The sequence below is a fragment of the Neofelis nebulosa genome, chromosome 7 (assembly GCF_028018385.1).
Source record: "Neofelis nebulosa isolate mNeoNeb1 chromosome 7, mNeoNeb1.pri, whole genome shotgun sequence".
NCBI lineage: Eukaryota > Metazoa > Chordata > Mammalia > Carnivora > Felidae > Neofelis > Neofelis nebulosa.
The window spans coordinates 137,231,840-137,245,073 of NC_080788.1; the positions used below are offsets into that span (position 1 = coordinate 137,231,840).

The window sequence follows — 13,234 nt, forward strand, 5'->3', positions numbered from 1 at the left end:
TTTTGTCGTTCACGTTTTTGAAACATAGCTTTAAAAAACTTTTTTTTTTCAACTTTTTTTTTTTTTGGGACAGAGAGAGACAGAGCATGAACGGGGGAGGGGCAGAGAGAGAGGGAGACACAGAATCGGAAACAGGCTCCAGGCTCCAAGCCATCAGCCCAGAGCCCGACGCGGGGCTCGAACTCACAGACCGCGAGATCGTGACCTGGCTGAAGTCGGACGCTTAACCAACTGCGCCACCCAGGCGCCCCTAAAAAACTTTTTTAAAAAGTTTATTTACTTTGAGAGGGACAGATACAGCGTGAGCAGGGGAGGGGCAGAGAGAGAGGGAGAGGGAGAAAATCCCAAGCAGTCTCTGTGCTTCCAGTGTAGAGCCAAATGCGGGGCTTGAACTCATGAAACTGTGAGATCATGACCTGAGCTGAAACCGAGTTAGATGCTCAACTGACTGAACCACCCAGGGGCCCAGAAACAGCTTTTAAAGAATATATTTTTACTACTTCACATGATTTCATAAACATACCTGCCATTTTTGATAATTATGTAGTGTTTACCAGATGCAGAAATCAGAATACCTTAAGAAAAGTTCTCTGGAGTCAGACTATGTGCCCTTGCTCCTGGCACTGAATCTGAGCCTGAAGCCTCTCATTTATAAAACAGGGAAATGATGGTCTGTTCTACAGATTTCTGTGAGATTTTAACCAGGCATCATAGGCCAAGACTCTGGAAATAGATGGCCTGAGTGTAAAGCCTGACTCTGCCACTTATTAGCTGGGAAAACCTGGGCAAGTTACCTAACCTCTCTGTGCCTTGGTTTCATCTGTAAAATGGGGAAAGCAAACAGCCTTGCCTCTCAGTATTGTTGGACTAAATGTGTGCAGCGGCGCCCACGGCAAGTGTTTGATGTCAGCTGTTATTATTAACCCTGGGTAGACCTCCATGGCAGGCATTATAACCTAAATTTAACTATATAGTCCAACCACCCCAGCTCAGTGCCTTATATACAGGAGGGGTACAGTGAATACTAACTAACACCTGTGTGTGAGCACAGTGTCTGTTTATCAGCAAATTGCAGGTGCCACTCCCCAGGACTAAGGTAACAAAGCACCTTACAAACAAGATCAGAATTGTACCTTTGAATTTATCTAGTCTATGCCATCTAGCATTTAGCTTCTTGTTTCTCACCTTAATTGACAAGTAAAAATTATATATATATATACATACGTATATATATATATGTATGTGTATATATATATATATATATACGTGTGTATATATATACGTATATATATACACGTATATATATATATAGGGTGTATAATGTGATGGTTTGATCTGTATTTAGCTTCCCATGGTGGGAGGACTTGATAAAGAATGAAACCAGGACATTGAGTTTTTTTTTTTATTTATTTATGTTTATTTATTTATTTTGAGAGACAGGATGCACAAACATGCAAGTGAGGGAGGGGAAGAGAGAGGGAAAGAGAGAATCCCAAGTAGGCTCCACGTGGTCAGCTCGGAGCCCGACGCAGGGGTTGATCTCACCAACTGTGCGATCACGACCTGAGCCGAAATCAACAGCCACCCAGGTGTCCCATGATGACATTAACACAAACATTTTACTACGCCCTTGAATCTAAACCGATGATGTAAATCCCAAAATTCTTGGGCTAGTTTTACTAAAGAGGAAGACTTTTTTTTTCTTTAAAGTAGGCTCCACACTCGGCATAGAGCTAGAACTCACGACCCTGAGATCCAGACCTGAGCAGAGATCAGTCACTCAACTGACTGAGCCACCCAGCTACCCCTTAAAGAGGAAGACATTTCTCCTACTTTTCAAACTTTCTTCATGCTGTGATTTGTTTGTATTTTTAGGAACCAAATCACTAACCCATGCCCACCCACCTGGCTGCCCCTAGGACTTACAGGTTCTCATACTCCCTACTTCTAATAATGTCTCGTTTGCAGTAATGATTCGGAACAACGTACTCTACATAATGCATAGAAGACATTTATGAAATGGGGTTAACATCTGCCGTGTTTCCCTTGTGAGGCTGTTGGGTGCAGACACCCTTATGATTGCTTCTCTTTCTGGCAACAGAAAGAATATGGGCCGTGCGGTAGGGCAGAGGATAGAATTCTGGCCCCGCCACTTACTAGTTGTTTCGCCTTGGGCAAGCATTTTTTAACCTTTCTGTGCCCATTTCTACAAGCAAGAAGCTGAGTTTTTCTATGCTGCAGGATTTTTAAGATTACATGAGAAAGCGTATGGGAAAGCTTTAATTTCATCCAGTCTGTCACGGACAAGCACACAACCTTCATCTCTTTCCTTTCACTCCCCAAATTCGACATACGGATGCATTGGTTTCCACTGATGCACTAATTTGTGTATGATCTTGTTCATTCCACTGTGCATCAATACAAGGTCCCCTGGCAATCTCACTTAGAAAACTACTCCCTACCCCTCGGCACTAAGAGGAAAATATCCAAGGGAGTAAGATTGTGTTAACCCTGGTGTTTTTCAGATTTATGCTTTTGGAACCCTTTTTTTGTTTATTTATTTTTGAGAGAGACAGACAGACAGAGAGACAGAGACAGAGCACGAGCAGGTGAGGGGCAGAGAGAGAGAGGGAGACAGAATCCGAAGCAGGCTCCAGGCTCTGAGCTGTCAGCACAGAGCCCACGGTGGGGCCCAAACTCATGAACTGTGAGAACATGACCTAAGCTGAAGTTGGACACTCAATCTACTGAGCCACCCAGGTGCCCAAGATTCATTCATTCATTCATTTAGAGACAGAGACAGAGCACAAGCGGGGGATGGGCAGAGAGAGGAGACACAGAATCTGAAGCAGGCTCCAGGCTCCAAGCTGTCAGCACAGAGCCTGAAGCAGGGCTTGAACTCACCGGAGCAGAAGATGGATGCTTATCGGATGGAGCCACCCAGGCACGGCTGGAACCGTATGTTCAGATGAAATCTCTCTTGGAATCTTGATATAAATAAAACAGATTTTTTTAAAAAAGGTCATTTTATCAGCATTCCTTTATTTTAGAAGTTCACACAGGTCATCTTATAACACCTATTAAAATGGCATTCGGCACGGATGTTCTGACGACACATATCAGAAATCTGGGGTTCGAGGGAACAGCTGACAAACTTATCAACCTCAGCATTTGATTCTGCCTCTTGTCCTGATTGCACAGAATCAGTAAAATTGTGATTCAAACAGAAAACACCTTAGCATCTTAACCACTGCTCATATCTTCATAATAGACAACACACATCTAAAATCTATAATAATCACATCCAACATGCTATCTTTGCACCCGTTACCACAGAAGCTGACATCTCAACGGTCAGCCTGTCCTCTCGGAGCACCATACGTATGTGGTGCCAGACCCTCTGTACGATTTTATATGGCAAATTCACAGGGGTAAATTTAAAGACATAAATACTAGTGCAGAACTACACCCTTCCTAGTCTATGACACACTTAGGAAACATTAACAGAAGGGCCTCCTCCTCCTCAGCTGCCTCTTCATCCTTTATCAGTGCCAGTAATTCCAAAAAGCCAGGGGCGGGGCCGTCCTTTGGCACGGGAAGCTTCCTGCGAAGCGTTCTGTGGATTGCTCCGGCAAAGATTTGGTCTAGGCGGGCCTGATTCACAACATCTTTCTCGATTGCTCCTCTCTCTACCAGCTTCTGTAATAAAGGCTCCAACCTTAACACGTAAGCGGACAGTTTTTCTTCACCCTTCTGATAAGTGGTCAGATACCTGACCTGCAATTCCCTAGGATTGTCGATAACCCCAAAAACCTGCTCAAGGGCCCGCAGGCATTCAGCGACTGTAATGGAAGGATTGTTTATCTTAAGGACTCGAATAACATCAAATGCTGGGCCTCGAAGGCTCTCTAGCAATCGCCTTCTTTTCTCTGCATCTGACACCTGCCATGTCTTCATCATCTGAGTGGTATGAAACAGCCAAGATTCAAATTCTTCTTCTCCTGGTTCTGGAGGATCGCTGCCTGAGAACACTCTCAGCTTTTTGTATTTCAGGTATTGCAGGGCAGGCTGAAGAGCCTCATCTAATGCCTGTGCCAACATAGGGGCCTGTATTTCTGGGATCCTGTCCTGGTCTAGGTCGGAACGGTCGTTTCCATATCCAAGAGCTCGGGTCAACTCTCCCAGTGTTGTACCCTCTCCCTCTAAGAATTCGTTTAATCTGCTTAAAAATTCATTATCCGGGTCCGGAGGCTTAAAGATCACTCTCCAGACACCCCCTTTTCCAGGGATCTCCTTAGGGACCAGAGCATGACTAGTCTCCTCGGTTAGCCCTACTAAGGCTACATTCCAGTTCTCCACCCGCCGGAACATCCTCCCCAGCAGTGAGTACTCTCCCAAAGGCGCTAAACCAGCCCGCAGAGCCTCCTCGATTTCCGCCACAGTGCAGGTCGGGGGGATGCCGGCAATCAACAGGGCTTTCCGAGGGTTCACATCCATCCCCCTGCACCAGTCTTCTAAAAGCCTCAGCGTCATGGTGCTCAAAACAACGGATTTAAATTCTAATTTGGCCCGGGTACTGATGCCCCCGCAATGCACGGCGTTTCTCTGCGGCACCCCAGGTTAAGTGCCGTCAACGTCCCGACCGGCGGCCTGCGAGGACAAAGCAGTCAGGTTAGCTGCAGGTGTCAGTGACCCCGGCCCCGAGAGGCCCCGCACCGGTCCCACTGCAACAGGCGGCCGTCTCACCCTCTCTGCGGCCGCGGGCGCCCCTCGCCGCTATCCTCCGCCAGGCGCGACCGGGGTACGGCGGTCCGCCCCGTAGCCGCGCTGCTGTCCGCGGCGAGCCACCGGGGACCGGGCCGAGGAGCTCCGGAGTCGCCCGGCCCAGACGGCCGCCCCCGGAAAGGGATGCGCCCCGACCCCCGGGGTCGCAGCTGCGGTCCCGGGTCCCGGCGCGCGGGGAGGCGGCGCGGCGTCACGACGGGGAGGAGCGCGCGCCCTTCCGGCCCGAGCCGGAAGTCCCGACCGTGGTAGCATCCGGGACGGCGGGCGGGCGGGCCAAACGGGACAGGAAGGTGAGATCCGGGAGCTGCTCGTTCCTGCAGGCTCGGCCGGTGGCCGCTGTCCGGCGCTGGGTTCCCGGCGCGGCGAGGCGGAGAGGCCCGGGCCCGGCGCCGCCCGCGCAGCCCTTGGTCGCGGCCGCCGGCGCTGCACCGCGGCGGGGGGCGGGGCCGGCTGCCGGGGAGGCCCGGGGGGCTGGGGAGCCTCCCGGCCCGGCCGGGTGACACGGGCTGGGGCTCCGGCCGCAGCCACAGTGGCCCGGCCGCCGCGTGACTGGCCGCAGTCACGCTGTGCTTAATCACAATTAGCTTGTGCTCCGGGCTGGCCGCGCTCCCATTTCTCCCAGCCGGTGACCCCGGGGATTTCTCTTATGGTGGCTTTCTCTGAAATGCCAAAACCACCCGATTATTCAGAACTGAGTGACTCTTTAACGCTTGCCGTGGGAGCAGGAAGATTTTCGGGACCATTGTAAGTGTTGAAGAGTTACTGTCTTAACTTGGGGGCTCCGACATTGGTTTGACTTGGAGAATCGAATGTTCACGTAAAACATTACTGAAACAGTACTGTTTAAGCCAGAAAGTATTTGAACTATAAAAGTGAAGTGTTCCGTAGGAAACCAGTTTAATTCCACTTTCTCAAGGGAAGTTGTGCTGGACCCATTTCAGCCGGAATATAGTGATTTGATTTTTTTCTGTGGGAGTCACATAAAAAGCACTCTCAATATGCAGTGAAACCTTACTTCTTCGTAATTATTACATAAAAGAAGCTGTGAGTTGTTTACGTTTCTTAGAAAATGTAAATCTAATGATTTTGAACTTTAAGTGCATTAATGGAATAGTTGCCATGACCGCCTTACTAGACCCTAATTTGTAATTTTTTTTTTAATTTGAAGGCACAGAGCATGGAGAATGATGAACTTCCGTCAGAGGATGGGATGGATTGGAGTGGGATTGTATTTGTTAGCAAGTGCAGCAGCATTTTACTATGTTTTTGAAATCAATGAGACTTACAACAGGCTGGCCTTGGAACACATTCAGCAGCACCCGGAAGAGCCCCTTGAAGGAACCACATGGACCCACTCCTTGAAAGCTCGGTTACTCTCCCTGCCGTTTTGGTTTTGGACGATTATTTTTCTGATCCCTTACTTACAGATGTTTTTGTTCCTTTATTCTTGTACAAGAGCTGACCCCAAAACGGTGGGCTATTGTATTATCCCCATATGCTTGGCAGTTATTTGCAATCGCCACCAGGCATTTGTCAAGGCTTCTAATCAGATCAGCAGACTACAACTGATTGACACGTAAAATCAAGTAAAATCAAATCGGTCACCATTTTTCCTTACAGTACAAAACTGCCAGTGCTATATGGAACCTGATCACAAGACTGCAGTTTCTTCACAGATCTCAGGAAGTTGTGGTGGGGCAGAGGCTTTCTAAAAAGTGTGACCAGGGGGCTCTCTTTATCGGAATAATAATGACTTTTTAAATGAAGCCTGAGATACAGTACTACAGAATCATGTTGATGACTTCAGCTTTTGGAAGTAAAATCGTGTCTGTTATTTGCATTCTTTAGAAACTTGAATAAGTACCTGAACTCCTATTTTTATTCCACTGTGCAACATAGTGATGATTCAGAAATTTTTCCTTTGGGGAAGAAAATAAATATGAAAATTTCCATTGTGCTTAATGTAAAAAGGTCCAAACATGGTCATAAAATTTAAATTTTATACAGTTACCTGGCTTGCTTTAAAATTCTTCAAACTAAAACACCAGTTCAACCTTGTAAACTAAGCCAACTATTTATGCTTGCTTGCTATCAGTTTGTGAGAAATTGGCATACAATTATTGAGGTGATGGCTGTCTTGATAAACAAAGTTTGTGCTTCCTTTTGGTAAGGCTACTGGCATTATCAGCATTATTAATGCCTTTGGTTTCTTAAAAATTACTTGGGAAGAAACTCCATGTTTGGAAGTTGAGAAATCTCACACACGGAAGATGGAAACGAGGTGTTCAGTGAAAATATTTCGTCCAGTCTCTGTCAGATGTGTGACACCACTCTAACATCCTACCAGGTTATCAGCCTTGTGAGTTTCTTTTCTGGCCTCAGGTCCAGTCTTCAGGCAACAGGTTAACTGCATGAAGCTGTGATCCTTGTACTTCCTCCTTTGCATTTGTACTTCCTACCTCATGTCTGGTACCAATACAAATAACTAAAACATGGAAATCTCAGATTTTAGGATTTTTTTTCTTTTTCTTTTTTTTTTTCTGGGTGGGATCAAGATGTATTTTTATACAGTAATGGCATTAATACCAAGGAAATATTTTACACGAATAGATTTTAATAATAACCATAACCTCTTTTGGTGCTTATTCTGTTGGGCCTTCTTCTAAGAGCTTTACACGAATTAACTCATTTCATCCTCTAAACAACCCTAAGAAAACAATTATCCAGGCTTTACAGATAAGGACACTGAGGTAGAGAAGTGAAAAGTAACTTGCCTGTTAAGGTCACACACCTGCTAAGCAGCAGAGCCAGGGGTAACCAGGCATCTGCTTCCTTTGTTCCCAACCACCGTCATTTGCTTCTCACAAATGACACGTTTCACGGTATTCTCTGTCTCGCTAGGCCAAGGAATGGAAATGGCATTATTGAAAGGTTTTTATCAGTTTGTATGAGCTACTGAAAATCTAAACACGTTCTACCAGCCTCAGCGTTGAAGTCTGATTTGATTCGAATGGAAGGCTGAACATTCCACAGCAAGCTTTCCTCGAAAGATAGAGCGGGTATGTTTGTTGCCTCAAAAGCGGCAAGGTCAGATCCTTCTCCAGGCAGGCAGTCTCACTTTCCCGTTACTTCTTCCAAAGCTCTAGTGACTGAAATGATACATCTTGTGCTACAGTACACCGAAATCTTCCAAGTAGGCAGCAATTTGAAATGCCTTTTTCTGTGAGGGTCGGGTAACCCAATCACTTGGCATCTTTTGAGCACTTAACTGGTAGTATGCATACTGCAGATACCGCTTGCTGAGCAATTTACCCCTTTCTGAGTGATTCTGAGTGAACATGAGGAAACCTGAATTAAGCACAGGAGTTAAGAACTTGCCCGTGGTTCCACAGCAAGCACGTGGAAGACCCAGGATATGAATCCAGGCTGTCTGGCTTCAGATCTCCAGCTCTATCATTCCATTATACTGCTTCTCAGAAAAAAAAGAGGATAATTTGGGGAAAATCATTGAGCGGTTTCTTTATTTGGTTACTCTTGAGGCAGTGGTAGTTTGAAAACGATTTAAGAAAACGATTTCAATTTTTTTTCACTTTATAAATGCTTGACATAATGCAAGGTTTGTGAGCTTATCATTTGTCTTATTAAATAGTAATTGCTTTTTATTGAAGTAGATTTTATCTCTTATACTTCAAATTGTAGTGTTTGGGGATTTGGTAAGTAAATGCTCAGTCCATCTCTATCTTTCAAGACCAGATTGCCTTGGTAGTAGAAATATTAAAATAGAGTAGGAGTAATTTAGTACTTCCAAAAAAATAATTACTAAGTTTCAGATTGCAAGGTTCATGTTTTTTGATTATTTAGGAATGAAGTATCCAAGTTGTGAATTATTCCTGTTTTGTCTATGGCTATTTAATAGTTCAAAGCGCTCTTTATAAAGGGAAAGGTGAAATTAATCTAACTGTATTAGATTGAGGGGGAGGTTAAAACTGACGGATAGAAGACCTGTGTGTTACATTGAGTCATTTGTTTCATATTCACATCACGATACAATAAGCAGTAAATACGGGATTAGATAAATGGCAAATATAGAAAGTGCTTCGGGGATTTTAGGGAAAGAGCAAGCATCCTAGGATCCATAACTAGCCAATGATATCTGCTTCCAGAACATCCTAGGATCCATAACTAGCCAATGATATCTGCTTCCAGAAGTGAGAAAAACAGTTATATCCCGTAGTGGCTTACTAAGTCCCTTTATTTGCAACCACACCTGAAATGAAGTAAAACCTGTTGAGTGCTTTTCATGGAAATATGCCAGATATTTTATTTTTTTTGAAAGTGCCAGGATAGAGAATAAACTGAACTGCAGAAACAACATCTAATTCATGGAGTCACCACGTGACCTTTCTCGTTTTAAAGGTGCTACCAGTTTTAAAGTAAAAGTGTGATTTCCTAAGTTTAGAATATGATTCTATCTCAAAGCTTTTATAATTGATTAAAAAGCTTTTCTTTAACAGAAGACGATGGGGGAGGGGGAGAGAAAAAAAAAGTTACAGAGAGGGAAGGAGGCAAACCATAAGAAACTCTTAAAAAACTGAGAATAAACTGAGGGGTGGGAGATGGGCATTGAGGAGGGCATCTGTTGGGGTGAGCACTGGGTGTTGAATGGAGACCAATTTGACAATAAATTTCATATTAAAAAAACTTTATAAAGTAACAAAATAAAAAAAAGCTTTTCTTTGGGGAGGTGGAATCATGAGATAAAGTACTCCTACGAGAGTAACTGCACCCATAAAATAATCAAACTGGTATGTTTGTTCACCATGGGTAGTAAGTGTTCTAGTCTTATTAAGATTATCTAGTGTTGATTTCCTTCTTGATGGATTTAACATTCTCAATCTCCAAAACACTGGTAGAAAAGCTTACCACAATACCGCATGACTCTTTGCATCAAGTGTGTGCCATCACTTTATAAATTCTCCAATATATTTTTAAGTTCCATAGAATTCTGGACCATGATTGGGAATCATGCATTAGTATTTTTGTTTTGGTCTCAGACAGTGAGTATGTCTTGAACAGGAGCTGTATATTAGAATCATCCAAAGAAATAAAAAAAGAAAGCAAAACTCTTCATATAAACAATGCCAAGATCCCTTCCCAGTTTTCTCAGTCTCTGGGGGAGGAGAACAGACAACTGTGTTTTTAGAGCTCTTCAAATGATTGTACTGGAACCATTGGTTTGTGTGCGTATGTTTATTTTTGAGAGAGGGAGAGAGAGTGAATGGGGGAGGGGCAGAGAGCGAGGGAGACAGGATCTGAAGCAGGCTCTGCTGACAGCAGAGAGCCTGATGAGGGGCTTGAACTACAAGCCATGAAATCATGACCTGAGCTGAAGTCAGATGCTTGAACGACTGAGCCACCCAGGCACCCCTGGGCTATGGGTTCTTGATGCACCACAAAGATTCAACTGTTAGTCATGACAGCTGTATTGGTCTTTGGCACAGCTTCAACAAATATTTTGTGGTAAGTTCACCTGAGCTATTTGAACTGCAAATCTTTAAACAGATGTCTATATATTTTTTCAAGGTTTAAGTAGACATTGTTACAAGGGGTGGGGGGGCTACAGAGCAGGGTCTTATAAACTGATACATGTGGTCCCAAGATGTCACTATGGAAAATCAACAGGTCGTGATTATAGAAGAGGTCATTGTAACTGAAGGCCATGATCCAAGGGAGGCCAGCTAGGAATTCAGCAGACATGATGAGGACAGACCAGACCAGGGATGGTCACGTCACAAGGTGAAGGAGAGGACAGTCCCCCTCACTCCTGCTTCCTGTAGCTCTCCAAATGTGACAAGACCCAGCCCATGGCAGGAGAAAACAAAGCAGGAGGTGAGTCCAATGGTGATGTCCATGGTCCTGAGCTGTTTCTGTAGCAGACTGGAATGGATCCGGGTCTGTAGCCCCAGGAGCCCCATACCAGGCTTGTCAGGCCCTCCACAATAGCAGTGTCAGCATGGACATGGCCTATGGAGTATACTGCAAATAGCGGCCTGCCGGACCCAGGGTCAAGGATGAAGTATCTTTTCTGGTTCTAGTTCCTCTCCAGGTTATCCTGAATATACTTCTATCAGGCTTAGCCTCCCACTCTACCCAAATTGCTCTGTTGTCAAGAGGCCACTGGTCACTTACTCGTAACTACACCAGATGGTCAAGTCTCAGCCCTTAAATTATCCCTTGGCAGTTTTTGACACACTCCCTGTCCTTGAGATACCTTCTTCAATTGGTTTCTGGATTAGTACTGCCAGTAGAACTTTAGTGATAGTGGAAACGTTTTATGTCTATCTGTGTTGTCCAATCAGTAGCCACTAGCCATATGAAGTGAGCCCCTGAGATGTGGCTAGTGTGGCTGAGGAACTGAATTTAAAATTTTAATTCAGGGGTGCCTGGGTGGCCCAGTCGGTTAAGCATCCAACTTTGGCTCAAGTCATGATCTCAGGGTTTGTGAATTCAAGCCCCGAGTCAGGCTCTGTGCTGACAGCTCGGAGCCTGGAGCCCGCTTTGGATTCTGTGTCTCCCTTTCTCTCTGCCCCACCCCCACTTGCGCTCGGTCTCAAAAATGAATAAACGTTAAAAAAAGTTTTTTTAATTAGTTCAAATAGCCACATGTGGCTAGTAGCTACTGGGTATTACCCCAGTTCCAGACACTTGCCTGCTTTGCCTTCTTCTTCACCAGCTTCTCCTGTCTCTTTTGCTGGTTCCTCCCTGGGGATCCGCCCAGTTTCTGAATGCTGACATGCCCCAGTTCTCATTTCTATACTTACTCCCTTGGTCATCCCATCCAGGCTCATGGCTTTAAGTGCCCAAATTTATATTGCTACCTGGCATCTCTCCTGAGCTCCAGACTTGGATATTCAACTGCCTATTTGACGTTTACTAAGATGTCATACGAGGCATCTGAGATTTGACCTGTTCAACATCAAGCTCCTCATCTTATCTCCACCTACCAAAATCTGCTCAAGGCCCCTAGAAGTCTATCAAACAAATGGCAACATAAAATGTTATGCCTCTCAAAATCCCTCCCATGGCTTTCCTTCTGAGAACAAAAATCCAAGCCCTTAACGTGGCTTACAAAGTCCTAAATAAGAGGCCTTTGACCATTTTCTGCCATTTCTTCTACTACTCTCTCCACTCCTCACCCCACTCTAGCCATTCCGATCTTCCTGCTGATTCTAGAACATGCCAGAAAAACGGGTCTCAGGGCGTATGCACTCAGTGTACCTTCTGTCTGGATGCTCAGCCCTGGCCTGCTCTATTCCTGTCTGCAGACCTTTGCTGAATTGTCAGCTTAGTGAGGCTTCCTCTGACCAGTCTATTTAAATAAAATTAAGCATCCTTTTCCCATGTTTTTCTCCACAGCACTTACCTTCCCATGACATGTTACGTATTTTGTCAGAATCTAAACTCCATGAGGGCAGGGGTTTTGTCTGTTCATTGTTGTATACCCTGTGCCTAGAACAGCACATAGTAGGTGCTCATTAATTATTTACTGTATGAACGATTCTTACTGCCACTGAACACCTCTTTCATTAGACTGCAAAACAATCTAGTTTGCTCTCCAGAGAAAATAAAGGTTAAAGTTAACATTTTCTACTAAGTGTGTAGCCTACCCTGTCACATGTTCTGGATAAATTCAGTGGCTAAGCTTTTTTCAGGTTTCAGTAGTGATATGTTCTTTCCGAGGCCAAGATTTAAAATGAGTCCATTTACTTTTGCCAACAATGATGTTGGTTGTCTTGGGATTTTCCTTATTCAAGCAGAAAAAAAAAAAAAATACCACATTCACAAACAAGATTTTAAGTGGTGGTGAGAGCCTTGAGTAATTCTCAAGGTACAATCATGAAGATAACAGTTTCCTAAACCACCTAACATATGCATCAAGTGTCCTGCCAAGCTCTTAGGGTTACAGCACACAATTTTTCAGTATTCTGGTGTTTAAGCCAATACCTTGGCCCGTAAATTACTCATTTAAAGTAGTAATGTGTTATTATTATTTTAAATGATTGTTTTTGAGAAAGCGAGCACAAGCGGGGGAAGGGCAGAGAGATGGGGACAGAAGATCTGAAACAGGCTTTGCGTTATCAGCACAAAGCCCAATGTGGGACTCGAACCCAGTAACCGTGAGATCATAACCTGAGCCGAAGTCAGAGGCTGAATGGACTGAGCCACCCAGGTGCCCCTATTATTAAGTCTGACACTTAATCAACTGAGCCACCCAGGTGCCCCAAAATGTGTTTTAATTTTAATTTATTTATTTGGTTTATTTTTAAGAGAGCGCAAGTGGGGGAAGGGGAGTGAGAGGCGGACGGGGGATCTGAAGCAGGCTCCGTGCTGATAACAGTGGGCCTGATGTGGGGCTCGAACTCATGAATTGTGAGACCATGACCTGAGC

At 44.7% G+C, this 13,234-nt stretch overlaps 2 protein-coding genes across 3 annotated transcripts; one reads left to right on the forward strand and one right to left on the reverse strand.

The window, feature by feature from the left end:
• Nucleotides 1–3,361: 3,361 nt before the first annotated feature.
• Nucleotides 3,362–4,885, reverse strand: MOAP1 (modulator of apoptosis 1). Its single transcript, XM_058740117.1, has 2 exons — nucleotides 4,747–4,885; nucleotides 3,362–4,650 (listed from the first exon to the last, which is right to left on the reverse strand). Exon 2 carries the CDS (start codon nucleotides 4,531–4,533, stop codon nucleotides 3,475–3,477), a length of 1,059 nt encoding a protein of 352 aa, XP_058596100.1. The 5' UTR covers nucleotides 4,534–4,650; nucleotides 4,747–4,885; the 3' UTR covers nucleotides 3,362–3,474.
• Nucleotides 4,886–5,011: 126 nt separating this feature from the next.
• Nucleotides 5,012–7,284, forward strand: LYSET (lysosomal enzyme trafficking factor). 2 transcript variants are annotated; one of them, XM_058740119.1, is made up of 2 exons: nucleotides 5,012–5,075; nucleotides 5,954–7,284. In XM_058740119.1, the coding sequence occupies exon 2, from the start codon at nucleotides 5,970–5,972 to the stop codon at nucleotides 6,363–6,365; it is 396 nt and encodes a 131-aa protein (XP_058596102.1). In that variant the 5' UTR covers nucleotides 5,012–5,075; nucleotides 5,954–5,969; the 3' UTR covers nucleotides 6,366–7,284. The 2 variants fall into 2 exon arrangements, with proteins under 2 accessions (XP_058596102.1, XP_058596101.1); XM_058740118.1 differs by lacking the exon at nucleotides 5,012–5,075 and adding an exon at nucleotides 5,227–5,529.
• Nucleotides 7,285–13,234: the final 5,950 nt, after the last annotated feature.